Raw genomic sequence first — 19870 nt, forward strand, 5'->3', positions numbered from 1 at the left:
ATACACAAACAAAGTACAATAAACAGAGAAGGATGCAGCTAATCATCTCAACATGGAATTTCAGACTCATTATCTTGGACAAATTGGTAGCTCTAGATGTTGAAATATCAAGCAGCAAAACTTGGACTAGCTATTCAAAACTCAAAAATGTAAGTTCTAAATTGTATCACTACTACTAGTGTGTTTCACTTGGAAAGATACATGTTTCCAGACTCTTGTTTTTGGGATCAATGGTGAGAAGAGGTTTGAATCCAACTTCTAAAGATTGAGTTGCATACTGTAATAAAGGTACCAAACCTATTCTGGCATATCAGTAGTCGTCGCAGACTCAAAGAAACACCTCCCAATTGCCAATACAAGAACATATACTCTTACAAAGCAATGACGACACTTAAAGTTCATTTCTGCGAAAAATCTTACAACAAATTCAAGTTCTCCTGAAGCAATCAAACACTTGCAGTCCTAGGTAAATTCAGTAACAAAAATAAATCAACCTTTCTGACTCAAAAAGACATCGTCCGCAAGCGTTATTAAACAACATCACCTAAAGCAAGATCAGAGAAGCCAACTGGTGGTGGTGGTGTTGGACATCTCAAGAGAAAATAATGACATCTCAAGGTCAAGGACATGAAACTTCATGGGTGTTGCGCGCATTCTCCAGATCAGAAGAAAAGATCCAAAGAAGAAGTCCAAAGTACTAGAATCAATATGTCACAGAATTGAATAAGAGCATTTCTTCATAAGACATTTAACATAAAAATTTATACACATATAAACATAGAGCAGATTATGGAAAATGAAGCTATCTAACTCCTAATACAAGAAAATGGTTATAGCAGAAAGAAAGCTGAGACAGAACAATCATTTAAATCTATAACTCCAATTAAATAGAAAACTTAATAGAGAACTTTCATACCTTCTAAATTCCGAACCCAGAATGTAGAAGTATCCATCAGAATAAATCCAATGAATATTGGTCCATCTCTGGTGATGATATGAAACTCATACTTTGCTCCAAATACTTCAACTACATAGTCTCTTTTCCGAACACCGTAATGTGCAATTGAAATATAAGAAACAACCGAAGCGACAAGTCAGGCCACTTACTTAGAGTTGATAGAAATCATAAGTTCACATCCACCATTTAACTGTGAACAAGTAAATCAAGAGTAACAACAATAACTCAAAAGGTGAAGAATGAATTCGTAATACAAATCCTACTCCATCTTCAACTTTCTATTCTCTGTTAGATATATTTATACATCCAGTATCAATAGAAGTGTCTACCCAAGAGGCTGGTGGAAGTACTGTTGGTCTTGGGTTAAAGACAAAAGCTAAAGAAATACGCTGATGCGGAAGATTAGGCGACCGAGCGGTAGACAGGAAAGAAGGATTATAGAGGTTTTTGTATCCTCTAGTTCTGATGTTGTAAGACCAAATGAAATTCCCGCAACCGAGCATAACCATGTTTTTATCGACTGGGTTAAAACCTATTACCTGGATGTTTCTAATGAAATTATCTCTAACGGAACGAGAGTCAAATGCTATACCAAACAACAGATCTCCTGATATGTTCTGAAATATGGTATCCTTATGTGTCAAACGCCATTCCTCCTCGAGAACCCAGACACTCAATGTCATATCCATCCTATTAATTGCACCATAACAGATCATCCCTTCTGACAACCCAAGACAATGTCTACTGTAGTAATCATTAGGGTCGAGATTTAGTTCATTTTGCGCTGACTCCACGCCAGGCAGTTTGATCAATGTACATTGAGCTTCACCACTGGTGTTTTGATTCAGATTGTAAGCTACAACCCTGTCTTGCTTCTCGACCAGATACATTACGCTATTATGGATAACAAGATCACTGTAATAGGTAAATCCCCAAGTAACATCTTCAGGACATGAAACTTCATATGCATTCCATTCACCCACATCAGAAGAAAAGATTTCAACTACAAATTTGTTGGCTTTACCAGACCTAAACCCCGGTATGCGAACAACCTTATAGTTCGTCGGAACGAGGGATTCTGACATACATTCATCATTACATATGAAACCATGCACAACCCACCTAGATTTCTCCGGCGGAGGAGGAAGCAAAACCCATTTCTTCATTAGTGGATTACAAACATAGTAAGTCTGAATATGAGTACATCTAGTTAAGTTCACCGTGCAAAGAACCAAACCATTACTTGAACCTAATAGGTACAAATCCAGAATTTCATTGTCATTACTTGGAGTTAGAAAGCTAAATGAGAGTCCATTCCGATGAGGAGATATAAATTTAGAATATGAATCAGGATACGCAATCGTAAACATTCTTCTCAATTTGTTATTTTGTTTGGAACGATCTTCAGCATGATGAACTAATGCCCATGGGAGTGACAAATTGTTGAGTTTATACCACTTTTTCATAAAATTAGGATTTGAAAGAACTGAAAACCATACCTTTGAAACGCATCTGAATTTGAAGACTGATTCAAAAGGAAGGTGAAGAAATATCTCAAACCAAATGTCTTCTGCTACATTTTGTGAATTTAGGGGTTTGGATTTTCCTCTTTTGTTTTGAATTTTCCTGTGAGCTAATCGAAGCAGAAGACGACCCAGAATTTTAATCTTCTTCATAATGATGATGTAAGAAATAGGGGCAACTGCCCCAATATAACATGGAAGAGGGTTGTTGCTCTGTAAGTGAATCTGGGGTTTTAACAAACCGATTTTGTTGTTCTGCAAGTGAATTTGGGATTTCTGAAGGTGCAAATTGCAAATGAAATGAGTCATATTACATTAACTCGCACCTAGAAATGTTTGTTGGGTCATTAACGCCCCACTAATGGCAGGTGCAACTACTTCTTTGACTTTAGAAGCAAAAAAGTTATAGCCTGTTTGGATAGTACATCAGAAGTAGTTTTTTTGACTTCTAGAAATCGAAAAATTAAAAATTAGTTTGGGTGTTAAATTTCAGAACGATTTCTAAAAATTGAAAAATTAACTTTTTGTGAAGCAAAATAGTAAAACAGAAGTCATAAATAGATTTATATCCAAACGCGAAATTAGGTTGAAAATTTGGGAATGACTTTTAAGAGCAAAACAAATTAAAACAGCAAGAAAAAAAAAACTACATTTTTTTTGTGCATCCGATCCGAATCCTGGAATTGACTTCCATGCACTTAAAATGCCGGTTGGGACATTTATGACAATTGACAAAAACCGATAAGACAAAAATGCTGGCTACGGGGTTCAAACCCATGCGCACTTATGTGCAGAAGATCTTAAGTCTTCCCACTTAACCACTCGGGAAAACAGCTAGTTGACACTTTATTCCTAATTTACTAAGTTGACCAGTAACAGGGTGCAAAATCTCCCATCATTCTGTGACGAGCGCATATTATTTTTCTACCCAGGCCAAATAAAATCTCACACCCGTTTTCCAAACAACTCCGCCACATGTATCTACTGCACGGCCAACAACACCGGTCGGGAAGATATCTGTATCTTGTATCAGTTTGCTTAGAAGATATTTGTATCTTGTATCTAAAAGTGAGAAACAAAACAAGGACTCCAAATTTGTGTCCAAAAGTGAGAGAAAATGCGGTGAACGTGGATCGAACACGTGACCTTCAGATCTTCAGTCTGACGCTCTCCCAACTGAGCTATCCCCGCAAGACATTTCTTTGCAACAACAGTTCAACAACAAGAATCCTTCATTTCTGAAATTTTAGTTTTCAGATTTTCTTCTCAACCAGTTGAGAGTTCAGTCAAGAATTAGATTGTTTGAAGTTATTAAACACCAAAATAGGCTTTTTGCCGAATACAAGGTTGACAGTATTGTTGGATCAGAAAAAAATATATCTAGACATAGGTTATGGATATACAGGCCGTTCGAGCTTTAGCTCAAGTCTCCTGCATTACTGCCAAGGCTTGTATCAACAGAGCCACTTGACTTACGCTTCGGGAATTCGGAGGCAATCACATATATACTTGGATAAATATCAAATTTGAAGACTAGAAAAATGTCAAAAGTACGTCAGTATAGCAAATTACAGCATTATACCGGTTGCAATCCAGACCTCTAGCTAGGAACCTAAATAAAACAAATCTATCTTCATGGCTAGTTTTCACTACGACTTCTAACACCATCTTCAGTTTTGTGGAGCCAAGGCATCATAGCGAGAAGTACTTCACGAAGCTAATTTAGTTCATGAATCTTAGCTTCAATAAAATGGGTTTCAATAAGTGGCATCAGATCCAATTTGTAATCGCTATTAGTAGGAGTATCACCAGAAAGATAACGATCAGCGACGATACCTGTAAATCTATTTTGGCAGTGATGCCATAATGCCTGGTGAAAAAAATTCAAATATTGAAGACATAGCTGTTAGCTGGAATATACTTATCTTCAAATGCAAGATCGATCAGTTCCTTCATACTTAGTTAAAAAATGTTGACGAAGGAGTATAAACCAGCGGCATCTGAAGATAATGAAGACTACTCCAGCTCTGTCTTACTTATGTACATAAGGCCTGGTGCTACAAATTCAAGAACTTCGTACATAGCTGGTCATGATGCAAGATCGGTCAGTTAGCCTGCAATAATTAAGTTAAATCAAATGAAAATTCTGAAACACTTCCTTACCTAACTTATGAGCTCATAAAAATTTCTCAAATGACTTACAAGGAGATGATTCAGAAAATTTAATTCTTTGTATTGATGATTATTTGTTGGAAGTGAGTTCAAAAAAAAAAAAAAAAAAACAAACTTGGGTAACCGAGTCCTCTTTCGGTTCCCTTTTTTTGTTCAGTTTTAATCATTGGTTCATGTATCCCTCAAGTGTCATTCTTTAATGAAATTTCTATTTGACCGATCAAAAAAAAAAAAAAAAAAAAGAGTTCACCGGATGACACGCCTGGCAATATTTAGATGCTTAAGTAAATTTAAATTGGTCTTTTGAAGAACAGAATGACATACCTCTCCAGGGTACACGCTTTGGCTTGTTGCTAGTCATGCCGACGTTCAGTTCTAAGGTGGGAAGATGTTATAAAATAAAAAAATTGTACACTCCCTGCCTCCGTGTTTACTAGTTAAAAAAGGATTTCTAGTATATCCTTGATAAAAGTCTTCAAAAATTATTTGCAATCAGTATATTACCAAAAAATGCAAAGATATTGTTGGAAATTTTGTGAAAACATATCAATTTTAGCTAGTAAACAGGGAGGGAGGGAGTATATGATTTGGCTGTCAAGTACAAAACATAACAAATGCAATTGATAGTCGTACACGTTCATTACAAGATCCATATATATAAACTCTTTAGTCTTTACTAGTTCCTAATTGGAGACGTACGTGCCAAAGTACCTGAGAGAGAACGATTGTTAGAACACATAGAGAGAGTGAGAGTAATATATTACTAACGTAAGAATGATACGTTTGTAGGTGTCTAGCTAGAATTAACCGTAAAACATGAATTATATAGTGATTACTGATTAGCAAGGGTTTTGATGGTAAAATAAATCATTTCTGCATGAAACATGTTAAATGCTCAGTCAATCTGTGCATGATTTACTAATACTAATGCATGCACCTCATTCACTCAGATCTTTAAGAAAGTAAATTTTCCGAGAAGTAAAATCTTACGCGTAATAATGTCAAAGATATCACCCTCTTAACTAAGATGATCGTTTCGAGAAATTAAACCGATGTGGCTGGGAAAGCTGAACATTGGTCAAGATCGATGAACTAATTTGGGGTCGCTTTGGAGGAACATGGAAAAGCAGTTTCACGGGAACGAGAAAGGATGGAAACCAGTTTTGGTCATACAGGAGTGTAATCATACTTGATGAGACAGAAGCTGCGTATCCTTCCTAGGCTGATAATGCTTTGATAAACTATTTGGATTCGTTTCTTATGGATGAATTAAAAAAATTCTCTAATGGAAACCGTGTTGTGGTTTGATAATAACATGGGTGCTATTTATCTTACTACTAATCCGATATTAACTTCAACGAAACAAACAATAAAACTTTTATATACGAGTAGAACTGCTTTTAAGAAGCAGCCAAGTGTTAACCTACATACATGCACATAAATAAACACTCTATTATTGAGCCATTGTTGGTTTAGATGACCCTGTGGCAGGAGACCAGCTTCATAAGCTATAGTTATATCTCATATGTCATACCAACCCGGAGAAGCTTGTGATGTGGAATCGACAATATCTTGTCGCTTTCCATAAGATTATTTTTCAGGAAATGGTAGAAATAATTAACTACTGCCTGCTTCAGTATAGAGGAGTTCTCCTCTGCCACAACTTCTGCTTCTCCGAGCAGGTACACCACACCCTTATCCATTGCTTTCTGTACAAACTCTATTTCTTTTGCTGCTGCTTGGAGCGGCAGGGTTTGGGTTCCACTAGATGAATTTGATGACCGAGTTCCCGGAGGTGCAATCTGAACAGGATAGGGAGCGCTAGCCAGTTCTTCAGCTAACTGGTTTGTATTTGTTGTATCTTCAGTAGATCCATATTCTAGAACGTAAGACTCGTAGAGAATGAACTCTTTCAAATTTTTGACCAAATCTTGCTCAAAATCATCTGAATTGCCAACAATATCATTATATCCATAACGCGCCACACAACGGAACATTCGATAGTCTTTTTGTTCAACCTGTCTGAAAATAAAACGTTCCTCGGCTGCCACTTTACTGACTGGGATCCGTTTTATGGAAACAAACACCAAGACTGAATGTATAGACGGTATATTGTCAACAAAGTGTCGGAATATCGGTGGGATGCCTTGTACGAGCTCTGAATATAGTAAACCTATCCCAGGAATCCTGTTTACATCTCGGTTGTTGACAAGATCTCTGACAAACTCGCCAGAAACTTTGTTTTTAAGCTCAAACATGTATCTTTTCTTGTGAACATAGTGCCATGTACCCATCATTGCCATGAGGACTAGAGCGAGTACCCCCGGAAGGTAACCTCCTTTTGTGAATTTATATAGGACCGCTGATAAATATGTCACCTCAATTGAAACTAACACTATATAGAATAGTGCTACTAGCCACATGCTTGTTTTCCAAATGAATAACATTATTAGAGTAACCAGATGAGTTGTGATTACCATCACAGAAACCACCGCAATTCCTGCACAAAGTTCAATGTTGAAATGAGGTTTACCGAACGCTTATGGACATATGGCTAATCATGGAGAACTTGTTTTAATATTTCAGCTTCTTCTAACTGTTGTACCCAGATTACTAAAATTAGATCATCAGTGAGAAATAGAACTTACCATATGCATTACCAATCTGTTCGGTAGTCCGGAATACAAGTGTGATGAGGACAGTGGCAATCATAATAAAATAGTTGAGCTCAGGAATGTAAACCTGTTCTTCAAACTTAGCAGAAGTGTGAACCACTTTAACCCTCGGAAAGGCTCCTAGACTTAGAGCTTGTGTTATGATTGAAAATGCTGCCGATATCATAGCTTGGCTGGCAATAATTGCAGCAGCAACAGCAATAACAAAGGTTGGCCAATATATATATATTGGGTCTGCCATTAAGAACAAGTTATTTGGTTCTGAGATTAGCCTATTGTTTTCAAGACTGTATAAGAATTAATACCATGATTGCATCTTAGAGTGACTTACTTGGAATTGATTTGTAAAAAGTATCGTGAACATGATTCGGGAATTTGGAGAGATATGCAGCTTGCCCAATGTAACATGTCAGCAGTGCAGGAAAAACAACCCCGGAGAAACTAACCTGCAATTCCATGGTAAATAACAGTACATTTAGATCGTCGTCTGTCATTCAAACATGTTAACTTTTTTCTACTTAGACCTTTTCCCCCTAACCAAGATCATGGAGATCTCCAATACATACTTGAATTGCTCGGACGGAGAAATGACCGAGATCAGCAAACATAGCTTCAGTCCCTGTTTGAAATCATATTCATACTTAATCAAATAAGCTGTGTTGAAGGTATGAACCTTTTTAAAGAAAAAGGTTAACATTACTTAATTACCTGTCACACACAGCACAACCCCGCCAAGAGATAGCCAAGCTGTCTTGCCATTTCGTTGGAAGTATTGTATTATGTACATTGGATTAAAAGCACGTAAAACAGTCGCATCATGCTTGATTAAATTGTAGAGACCAATACCACTAATGAAAGTAAACCATATAAGTATGATTGGAGCAAATGTGCTGCCAACTTTGTCCGTGCCAAACTGTTGAGCGGAGAAGAGAAGGATCAAGATTACAACGGAAATCCAGACGACAGCATCTAAGTAATCAAACCAAAGAAAAATAGTCAAGACAATATGCAGTTAAACGAAAAGGTCCATTTCATTTTCTTTAATAACAATTTATTAATATAGTACGTAGTAAATGTGTTTTGATCTGGTGCAGTGCAGTTCAGTCTTAAAGTCTTGATTTGCAACGCAAATATACCTTGATTAAGATTAGCCCTCTGCTTGATGCCACCAACTGCTGACAACACTGTACATACACAATTTCATTGTCATCATGTACACAGATACGCATATAAATACCTGCAGACTAAATAATTTAGAGGACTAAAGATCACCTGAGATGCTTGGAGTCAGAATTCCATCTCCAATAACCATGGAAACCCCCAAGATTGTGAGACAGAAGAGAATAATTTGAATGACTTTATTGTTCTCTAGCGTGTGTTTTATATTTTGAGCTCTCCTCAGCTGGCTTGATGGTTTGCCCATTTTGTAGTGGGATAGCTCCAAGTCCTCTGGCTGTTGATTTGGTATTAAGCCTACCGTTGCATGGCGGCATATCAAGGAATACAGCGCAAAAGTTCCTCCTGCAGTAGTCAATAATTTATCAACCTTCAAATTGGAAATATTTATACGGCGAGTTCAATGTTTTGGATCTGCTATTACTATTTCATGGAACTCACCGTTGCCGTGATCGTTGGCCCATAAAACAATACAGACATATTTAATCATCGGTAAAATCGCTAATGTATAAATGATGAGAGACAAAACACCCAGCAAGTCATCGTTGTTCTTGATCCCATTCGTAAAAGTACTGGAGTAGACGTAAAGTGGAGATGTTCCGATGTCTCCGTAAATGACTCCAACAGTCTGGAACGCTAAACTCAGTGTTGTATTCCAGTCCAACTGTTGCATTTACATAAACAAGCAAGCAAATGAATCAAGATGGGAAAATTTGTTAGAGATAACCTTTTATTTTTCTCCGAAAAATTCTATCTAATATTAATAGCTCTTACAGGGATCATATCAAATCATACCGGCTATAAAGCCATTAAAGATCAAAATGAATACCAATATTATTACCACATGACATGATTTTTTCCACAAATATGAACTAATTTAAGATTCGACCATTACTACCAATTATAACATTCCATGTGATCATCATAAGAAGATCAACCCATAAAACAGGGAACTTAAGGAGACTTAGATCTCTGCGACTCGCTTTTCTCTGATGGTTTTTTTGGAGACGAAGTTCCTCATTTTGTTAGAAATTATGAACAAGAATTTTATACGAACAACAAACTTTGCGAATAAAACAAGATGGTAAATGGAAGCAAACCTTGTATTTATGACCTGGTTCATTAGAAACTTTTCCAGCTTCCAAGTTCAATGAGTCTACACGGCCAAGCTTTCCCCATGAGACGTTTCGTTCTTTCAATCCTTTCTCGATTTTTTCTGTCGTTGGCGCTTCAGTATCTCCGTTGTTGATCTCATCACTCTTCTGATCTAAGTCTCCCATTTTCAGTTCTGAGTTACTTCCTCCACTCTCACTTTAGATGAAGGAATGAGATTTTACACACATCAATTCTGTACTATATAAAGGGCAACAATAGCATGCAGACTCTATTTTATGGTTGGACTATTTAGCCCCGGCTAGAAACCTTGGCACATGGTGGGACAGAGCCAGCTGGTAAGTGGCAAAGAAAAAAAGAAAAAGAAAATTTCTACTACGCGGTTGTAAAACACAAATAGTAGGCATAGCCGCGTAAATTATAAGTTTGGGTAAAACTGTACATAAATGACATGTAAAACCTAGTTGGCAAGTAGAGCTAGTTGCACCTAATTGCCATAAGCTGTGTCTCTGTCCTGCATTATACAATGAATCTTCTTTTATTAGACAATAAAAGATGACCCCTACTAGGGAAAAATGATACCAAACGAAGCATAAAATTTGTGCGTCTAAAGAATCAATCAAAAAATTATGGTTGTTGGATAGATATAATAAATAGCATGTGGCTTTTCTTTGTTAATGAACCCAAGTTCGGAGTAATTTCTAGAAATAAAATAGTTACCTTTTTATGAAACAAATTGTTTTTGTTTTTGACTTCTGTGATTGATTTTAGCTTTTAGGAAAACATAAACACATTTGGTTTTCGTTTCCAAACACAATACAAGTATGTATTCTTGAGGGAGTTGCTAAGTATTTCTTTTTGAAGGTTACTAAAAGAAAAGGTGGTAACACTTCAACGAACAAAGATTTTATCAATGGGGTATGATCGATTGACATGGTTATATTGACATAATCTTCACATTTTGGCGCCATTTTTTCTACTGAGCCCAACAGGCAATGAATTTGAAGCTAATTTTTTGGTGACATGCTCCTCATACAAAACTCTACATTCCTACCAAATATGAAAGTATTCCGAAATACGAAACTTCACCATCCATAAATTTTAATTTCAACCGTTAATTTTCAACGGCTGATATTCAAAATCGTAGATGGTGACTTTATACATTTCGGAACGGTCTCACTTTTGGTTGGAATGTAGAGACTTATAAGAAGAACATGTCACCAAAAAATTAGCTTCAAAATCATTGCCGGTTGGGCTCGGTAAAAAGAATAGCGCTAAAATGTGAAGATTATGTTAATATAACCATGTCAACGGATCGCACCCATCAATGGATTAATATCTCTTTGTTGTGTTCCACCTTAAACGTACAATAGTTGTTAATAACAATGTAACCTCGTAAGTTACAAAATACTTTAGATGGTTAAAATACACGAGTATTTTGGTGTAAGGGTTGTATAAAATGTTAACCCCGTTTCAATTGTGATTAGTACCTGTCCTAAACTGAATTAGATTTGTGCCCATGCTACGGCATTTTATTTCATTTAATTTGATATGTATGGGGTTTCGCCCCGTCCAGCCCCGTGAGGATGCATTTTTGATTTGGTGTGAACAAGGCTTCACCCCGTCCCGTGTAGATGCATTTTTTATTTGGTGTATGCGGAGCTTCGCCCCGCCCCGTGGAGATGCATTTTTTATTTAGTGTGTGGCCCCGTCCCGTGGGGATGCATTTATACTTTGGTGTGCACAGGGCTTCGCTCCGTGCTGCGGCGATGCATTTTTTAGTCGGTGTGCGCGGGGCTTCTCCCGGGTGTATTTTTAATTTGGTGTGACGGGCAAACACATTAAATATGTGGAGAATATGTGTATATTTTATTTATTTTTCAATTTCATTTTCATAGAAAATATGTGGATTTTCTCCCTTTTATACGTTAGATACTCGATTTCCAAATTTAGTTTGGACTTCCATAAAATTCCAAACACGGTAGGTTAGGATTTTTCTTTTGAGTTTGTAATTTTTAAGCCAATCATACGCTTGCCAAGTGTCCTTGGGGAATTCCAAATTGAATTTGGTTTCCTTTTCTTTATCTTTTTTTATTATTTTTAAACCAATCATACGCTGCCAAGTGTCCTCGCGAATTCCGAATTGAATCTTGTTTCCTTTTCTTTTATCTTTTTCCTATTCTTTTTAAACCAATCATAAGTTGCCAAGTGTCCTCGCGAATTCCAAATTGAATTTGGTTTTTTTTTTTTTTTATCTTTTCCTATTTTTTGAATAGTCTGCGAGTTAAAACACCAAAGGTGTCACTATCCATGCACAAAAAATCCAACAAAACAAATTGTTCACGAAAACCCCATTTAACATAAACTGTCTATATTACCCTTCTAATTTAAAGCACCCCAATAAAAACGAAAATCAACCCCACCTTTAATTTTTATTATATTATCACCACCGATAACAACTCACCACCAGCAACTAACAATACCGCCGACCACTACTGAGCCACCGCCGACCACCACCGCGCCACCGCCCACCACCACCGCACCACCATCGACGCCCACCACCACCGCACCACCACCGCCGCCCACCACCACCGCGCCACCGCCAACCCCACCGCGCCACCACCGTTACCACCGTCGCCCACCACCACCACCGCCCGCCGCCCACCACCACTGCGCCACCGCCGCCGCCAACCACCACAACACCGTCACCGCGTTACCATCGCCGATGCCAACCACCACCACAGAACACTGCCGCCGTCGACCACCACCGCGCCAACAACCACCACCGCGCCACCGCCGCCGCCAACCACCACAACACCATCACCGCGTTACCATCGCCGATGCCAACCACCACCACAGAACACTGCTGCCGTCGACCACCACCGTCGCCGAGCAACACCACCAATATGGCCGACCACCACCACCAACCAGCCGCCACTGCCACAAAAAATGAATTTCATTGTTCAATATTCAACCAAACAGGAAAAAAATGATGAAACCAAACAGAAAAAAATGATGAAACCGAAATTGGTTTCACCAAAACTAGATGAAACCGAAATTGGTTTCATCATTTTTCCACATATTGTCATTTCACCAACACAAACTTCAATGATGAAACCAGACACGCCGACTACAAGTCAGGACGAATAAACTAGGAAAAAATCAGGTGAAACCAAAATTTGGTTTCATCATAAAAGAAACACAATAAAATGAAACCTACCACCACCGTCAACTTTTTTGGAGCAATCAAAATCAGAAGTTTCGAATTCTCCTACAACAATGGTACCGGTGAGAACCTTACTTCTCTTCTTCGTGACATCATCATTGTCAAAATTCTCATTTTCCAATGAGCCTTGGAAATATTGAACCCGTTTACGGATCCTCTGAGCTGAGGATGAAACCAAAGCTCGTCTCAACATAAATTACCGTATCACCAACAAGATTGGTTTCGTCAACATAAAATATGAAGAAAAAAATCACATATTAGATGAAACAAAAATTGGTTTCAACAAAAAAAATATTATTATATCACCAACAAATTGGTTTCGTCGACAAAAGTTTGCAAAAATTAGATGAAACCAATTTCCGTTTCATCATAAATAATATAAAACCATAATTGAATTGGTTTCATCATAATCGGTTTCATCATAAATAATATAAAACCATAATTGAATTGGTTTCGTGCAAATTTCTATTCAACTACAAGAAAAATTACAGGAGGTATTATGCATGTCTATTAATAAATCCACACAAGACCTTTGGCATGATTATAACAGACTGCCATTACAAACCGCGACCATGGTAAATAATAATCATAGTAGTTTGTTCCGAAGGTCGATAATCTAACATTTTTGACAAGCACAGTGACAAGAGAAATGTTAGATTAAGATCAATTATGTGGTGCAATTATCAATATTTTTATGAATATGTAAAGAGTGGTTAAGTACATAAAATGTATAGTTGAGTTATCCGTCAGATAATTCAACATACATATTCTGCAACTTATCATCATTTTCAAATAACCACAAAAAGAAGATATAAAAATGGAGAAGATTCTACTATTGTTATATATGTAAAGTGTCCCGCACCATATTACTTTCTACTTTCGGATGAAAAACGACAAATACAATGAGGGGTTAGATAAATGTCACCTGCCCTGCACTCCCTTTTGCATTTTATTTTCCTCTTAAATTTCTCCATCTTTTGTCACCATATTTTCTCTATTCATTTCCAAACTAGATCAATAAGTTCCTGATCCATTATGCATATGTATTCCATTGTCGAGACACACAGAATTCATAAACTCAAAATCGCAAAAATTAGGTGATCAAATAACTATGTTTATTGAGCTAGGAGGAGGAGTTCCAACTGAAAGTTAATCTTTAGAATCAACATTTTTCAAGCTCATTGAATATCAAACATAAAATCCATGATGACCTTGATCTAAGCCTCAAAACGGTTATCTATGTAGTTTTCGAGAAATGAGTAATTTACATCATCGACATGACAAAATATCTGTATTTCACAATCATGAGTCCTAAATGTTTACTAAATACCCAATTCATCAATTTATGGAAACGACATAAGCTATAATGAAACTTCAATCACTTTTAAAATGAGTAAAGAAAGCAAGAATAACTTTTACCTCTATTTTTCGTGGGACATTTCTCAAACACTTGATATTTGGTTTTGCTGGTGTTGAAATGGATTAAGCATATGCACCCAAAATTTCATATTTAAGTCCTTGTCGGTAACTTTTAACCTAAACACATCAAAATTCCCAAGAATCAAAACCAATAGAATTCCCAGATCCAATAAAATTTATAACAAACAAAATCCAGTATCCAACTCAATTGAAAAATCAATGAAAATAAAAAGATTATAATTATTTGCCCACTTCGAATTACCATTCTAAAATTCATCATTTTCCACAACACAAGCAGATCAAATTAGATCTCCATCACTGGTTTATTTCCCCCATGATATGCATTCACCACCACCACCACCACTATTGTATTCATTGGTGGTGGAGGATTCGAAGCCGAATTTAATCCACCAAGGCCGGTAATGAACAATATTTTAACATCATCTTCAAAATTACAATCTCAACTAAAATAAAATTGAGGAGGCGGTAGTGGTGGTGGAGGAGACAACGAAGAAGAGAAAGAAACTTTGATGGTTGAAGATCAGGAGATGGTTGTGGTTTTGGTGATGGTGGTTCGTAAGCAGGAGGTGGAGGCGATGTTGGTGTTGGTGTGTGAGAACGATATAGATCTAGAGAGGGACGGTAACTCGAGAAGAAGAATGGGAGGGTGGTCTAGGTATTTATTAAAAAGAAAATGGAGCTAAGTTATGTATATTAAAATATTTGGGTTTCCATATAAATTTTGAGAAACATGGAGTTCTTTTGATTCTTAACTTATGGTTGGAGTTTCTGTCGACTATATTTGGTCACCTTGTTGTTTTATCACTTATTATGTTTTTTCAAACCAATCATACGTTGCCAAGTGTCCTCACCAAAATGTTCGTTTCGCAAAACTCAATATCTCGGCTAATAGAAAGCGAGGGTTTCCTCACCATTCAACGTAGGAGCTTTATTTGTCTAGGCCTTTAAGTCTTTAGATATGGTAATGTATAATTTCTTGGGAAAATTCTAAACTGATCGCAAGTAGATATTAGTGGTCTAGTCATATTATACAGGATTCAAAATTTTCAGGAAAAATATTACTTTCTCCGTTTTAAAATGATAGGTCTATTTCATGTACAATTACATATAAAACAAGCCTATCTTTTTTTGAAACAGAGATAGTTTGTACGTCTAATTAACGATCTTCAATGAAAGTGTGCACAAAAAGACTAATGCCAGTTCAAACTAGGGAGATGTAAATTCCTTTTCAATATCACAAATCCTATTAGTCCCGGGGAGTGTAAGTATCAAAAACACAAAATTGATTAAAAAGACCAAGATCAACAATTCCTGGGTGAAAATGACATTTAGATTTTGATACTGTTTAAATGGACAAAAATTTAAAAATAGCTAGGATGTAAACAGTTTCATCCTACCCATTTTCAAATACTTTTTCTTATTTTTAATTTACATCAGAATGCATCCAGTTTCATCCTTACTATTTTTTAAATTTAAGTCAGGATGAATCCAGTTTCATCCTTGCTATTTTTTTTATGTCCATTTCACCATACAAATTTTTACTCGTCCATTTGAACCATGTTTTAAATATATTTGGACAAATGACCCATTTTCCATATCAAAAAAGTGCATTGGCGTAACACTTAAATTGCCATGGAATACATAAGAGGAATTATTAAGAAAAAAAAAATTCGTAGTTTGTTGTTAGTTAGGCTGAATTAGTTAGCACTCAAAAACTCTTTCTCGAAAGTATTTGTTTTACTACATCATGTTGTGTGTACAATGTATTGCATTTTTGCATCTCAACATCTCATAAATAAAGTAGTTATATTCTACCGCAAACCATGAGCTTTAAAAGCATAGATAAAGCCAATTATGAGTAGACAATCATAACCCGATATTTGAGCATATAGAGAATTAGAGATAATACTTCACCATGTTAGTTGCCACGTAGCAACTTGAAGAAGAAACAAAAATATTCAACTTACAACAAAAACCACCACCCGGACTAATTAACTTCAAGGAAACAAACATTAAACCTTTTATATACGTATAATTGCTTTTAAGCAGCACTCAAGTGTAAGCTGCACACATGCACACACACACCCAATTATGAGCCATTGTTGGTTTAGATGACCCTGTGGTAAGAGACCAGCTTCAAAAGATAGTTTATATCTCATATGTCATACCCACCTTAAGAAGCTTGCGATTTGGGATCGACAACAACTTGTCACTTTCCCTAAGATTCTTTCTCAGGAAATGGTAGAAGTAGTTAACCACTGCCCGCTTTAGTATAGAGGAATTCTCCTCTGCCACCACTTCTGTTTCTCCCAGTAGGTACACCACACCCTTTTCCATTGCTTTCTGTACAAACTCTATCTCTTTGTCAGCATCTACGAGCGGCGCAGTATGAATTCCACTGGATGAATTCGATGACGGAGTTCCAGCAGCTGCAATCTGACCGGAATGGGGCACGCTAACCACTTCTGCAGCTAACTGGTTTGTATTTGTATTTTCAGTAGATCCATATTCCAGAACGTAAGACTCATATTGGATGAACTCTTTCATATTTTGGACCAAATCTTGCTCAAACTCTTCTGATTTTGCGACAGCATCATTATATCCGTAACGTGCCACACAACGGAACATTCGGTAGTCTTTCCGTTCAACCTGTCTGAAAAGAAAACGTTCCTCGGCTGCCACTTTACTGACTGGGATCCGTTTTATCGAAACAAACACCAAGACTGAGTGTATGGATGGTATATTGGCAATAAAGTGTGGGAATATCGGTGGGATGCCTTGTACGAGCTCGGAGTATAGAAGACCTATTCCAGGAATTCTGTTTACATTTTCGTTCTTGACAAGATCTCTGACAAACTCGCCAGACGTTTTGTTTTTAAGCTCAAACATATATCTTTTCTTGTGAACATAGTGCCATATACCCATCACTGCCATAAGAATTAGCGCTAATGCCACTGGAAGGTAACCTCCTTTTGTGAATTTAGATAGGACTGCCGATAAATATGTTAATTCAATTGAAGCTAACACTATATAGAATAGTGCTACCAGCCAGATGCTTGTTTTCCAAATGAATAGCATTATGAGAGTGACCATATGAGTTGTGATTACCATCACAGAAAGCACCGCAATTCCTGCATGCCCAAAGTTCAATTTTGAAATGAGGTTCACGTAACGCTCATTATGTCAATCATGACGTAAAGCACCTCGATTCCTGCGTTCTTGATACAGATTTCTAGCTATTTCTAATCATGGTACCAAAATTATTAAAATTAGTTAACTTACCATATGCATTACCGATCTGTTCGGTAGTTCGGAATATAAGCGTGACTAGAACAGTGGCAATCATAATAAAGTAGTTGAGCTCAGGAATGTAAACTTGTCCTTCATACTTAGCAGAAGTGTGAATAACTTTAACCCTCGGAAAGGCCCCAAGACTTAGAGCTTGTGTTATGATTGAAAAAGCTGCGGATATCATAGCTTGGCTAGCAATAATTGCAGCAGCAACAGCAACAACGAAGGTTGGCCAGTATATTGGCTCTGTCATTAAGAACAAGTCGATTGGTTATGAGATTAGCCTATTGCTTTCAAAACTGTGTGCAAGAACTAATACCGGGACTTCAGTTTGGATTGTCTTACTTGGAATTGACTTGTAAAAAGTATCATGAACGTCATCCTGAAATTTGGAGAGGTATGCAGCTTGCCCGATATAACAGGATAGTAGTGCCGGAAAAACAACCCCGGAGAAACTGATCTGCAATACCATGGTAAAGAAAAGCAATTTTTAACTTATTTCCTGTCCTTCTAAATTATCTATTTTTAGATTTTTTTCAAAAATTTTCGGAAACATACTTGAATTGCGCGGACCGAGAAATGACCGAGATCAGCAAACATAGCTTCAGTTCCTGTTAGATATAGTACTCATACTTAGCAAATCTAGCTGTTAAATGTATGCATCTTATGAAAAAATGATCAATATCACTTACCTGTAATGCACAGCACAACCCCACCAAGAGATATCCATGCATTCTTGCCATTTCGTTGGAAATAGCGTATTATGTACATTGGATTAAATGCACGTAATACAGTCACATCATGCTTGAATAAATTGTAGAGACCAGTGAGACTGATGAAAGCAAACCATACAAGGATGATTGGAGCGAACGTACTGCCAACTTTGTCTGTGCCGTACCGTTGTGCAGAGAACAGAAGGAGCAAGATTACCACGGAAATCCAGACGACGGCATCTAAACAGTCAAATAAAAGAAAAATACTCAAGACAAAATGCAGTTAAATGAAAAGGTCCATTTCATTTTAGAAGATACGCTCTTGATTTGCAATTCAAATCTACCTTGATTGAGAGATTTTGCCGACGACTTGATGCCACCAACTGCGGAAAGCACTGCAACATATACAATTTCAATTGTCTTCAGTTAGACAGATGTTTTGCGTAAGTAAATCACCCGAAATAAATATTTACTAAGCTCACCTGAGATGGCTGGAGTCAAAATTCCATCTCCAATAATCATGCCAATCCCTAAGATTGTGAGACAGAAGAGTGAAATTTGCATAGCTTTACTGTTCTCTAGTCTTTCTTTTATCTTTTGAGCTCTCTTCAACTGGCTTGATGGTTTGTCCAGTTTATAGTGTGATAGCTCCCTGTCCTCTGGCTGCTGATTAGGTATTAATCCTACCTTTGCGTAGCGGCATATCAAGGAATAGAGTGCAAAAGTTCCTCCTACAGTAGTCATGAATAAGTTGTCAACCTTCATATAAGTGGAAATATATAGCAGGTAAGTTGAAAAAACGAACTCACCGTTGCCATGGTCATTAGCCCACAAAACGATAAAGACATATTTAATCATCGGAGAGATTGCTAATGTGTAAATGATGAGAGACAAAACACCCAGCAGGTCATCCTTGTGCTTGATCCCATCCAAGAAGGTGCTGGAGTATACGTAGAGTGGAGATGTTCCTACGTCTCCATAAATCACTCCAACACTCTGGAACGCCAAGCTCAGTGTCGTTTTCCAGTCCAACTGTTACATTCATACAGAATAAGCAAACATCAAGATCAACAAACTTTGTTACCGATCAGAAAATAAAAAAGATGATCAACAAACTTTGCAGAATTAATTAAAATGTTATAGGAGCTGCTAGAAGTTAACGGGACAAACCTTATTCTTGTGACCTGGTTCATTAGAAACTTTTCCAGCTTCCCTGTTCAGTGAATCTATACGGCCAAGCTTTCCCCAGGAAACCTTCCGTTCTTTCAATCCCTTCTCGACTTGTTCAGTCGTTGCCGCTGCATCTCCGATCTCATTACTCTTCTGATCAAAGTCTCCCATTTTTCAGTGGTTCGATTCTTTGGATTTCTTTTGTTCACCAGCAGCCTTGATTAATTTATAGGAGAGTAAAAAAGGTTGATTAAGTCTTCATTTCTTATATATATATTGAAAAGAGTAGTTGTTAACAGACAACCTGTAGAGAGTTAACAAGTTTAACATGAAACTAAGTCAGTGGCGTTTGAAGGCAAACTCCCATGAAAGATTCAAGGATTTTAACTTCAACGCTTATTTGGAAGATCGTT

At 37.1% G+C, this 19870-nt stretch overlaps 3 protein-coding genes and 1 non-coding gene across 4 annotated transcripts; all 4 read right to left on the reverse strand.

Annotated features, from left to right (window-relative positions):
• Positions 1 to 278: 278 nt before the first annotated feature.
• On the reverse strand, positions 279 to 2776 carry LOC113350469 (putative F-box/kelch-repeat protein At1g15680). Its single transcript, XM_026594608.1, has 2 exons — positions 917 to 2776; positions 279 to 697 (listed from the first exon to the last, which is right to left on the reverse strand). Exon 1 carries the CDS (start codon positions 2632 to 2634, stop codon positions 1237 to 1239), a length of 1398 nt encoding a protein of 465 aa, XP_026450393.1. The 5' UTR covers positions 2635 to 2776; the 3' UTR covers positions 279 to 697; positions 917 to 1236.
• An 823-nt stretch (positions 2777 to 3599) lies between these two features.
• On the reverse strand, positions 3600 to 3672 carry TRNAF-GAA. The gene has a single exon. It is a non-coding gene; the product is annotated as a tRNA-Phe (tRNA).
• A 2330-nt stretch (positions 3673 to 6002) lies between these two features.
• On the reverse strand, positions 6003 to 9835 carry LOC113350470 (potassium transporter 5-like). Its single transcript, XM_026594609.1, has 9 exons — positions 9605 to 9835; positions 8946 to 9168; positions 8601 to 8849; positions 8465 to 8512; positions 8037 to 8297; positions 7895 to 7947; positions 7660 to 7774; positions 7302 to 7562; positions 6003 to 7153 (listed from the first exon to the last, which is right to left on the reverse strand). Exons 1-9 carry the CDS (start codon positions 9782 to 9784, stop codon positions 6168 to 6170), a joined length of 2376 nt encoding a protein of 791 aa, XP_026450394.1. The 5' UTR covers positions 9785 to 9835; the 3' UTR covers positions 6003 to 6167.
• Positions 9836 to 16142: 6307 nt separating this feature from the next.
• LOC113350471 (potassium transporter 5-like) lies at positions 16143 to 19870 on the reverse strand. The gene is made up of 9 exons (XM_026594610.1): positions 19458 to 19870; positions 19097 to 19319; positions 18770 to 19018; positions 18632 to 18682; positions 18267 to 18527; positions 18133 to 18185; positions 17920 to 18034; positions 17566 to 17820; positions 16143 to 17414 (listed from the first exon to the last, which is right to left on the reverse strand). Exons 1-9 carry the CDS (start codon positions 19626 to 19628, stop codon positions 16432 to 16434), a joined length of 2361 nt encoding a protein of 786 aa, XP_026450395.1. The 5' UTR covers positions 19629 to 19870; the 3' UTR covers positions 16143 to 16431.

The sequence above is a fragment of the Papaver somniferum genome, chromosome 2 (assembly GCF_003573695.1).
Source record: "Papaver somniferum cultivar HN1 chromosome 2, ASM357369v1, whole genome shotgun sequence".
NCBI classification, from domain to species: Eukaryota; Viridiplantae; Streptophyta; class Magnoliopsida; order Ranunculales; family Papaveraceae; genus Papaver; species Papaver somniferum.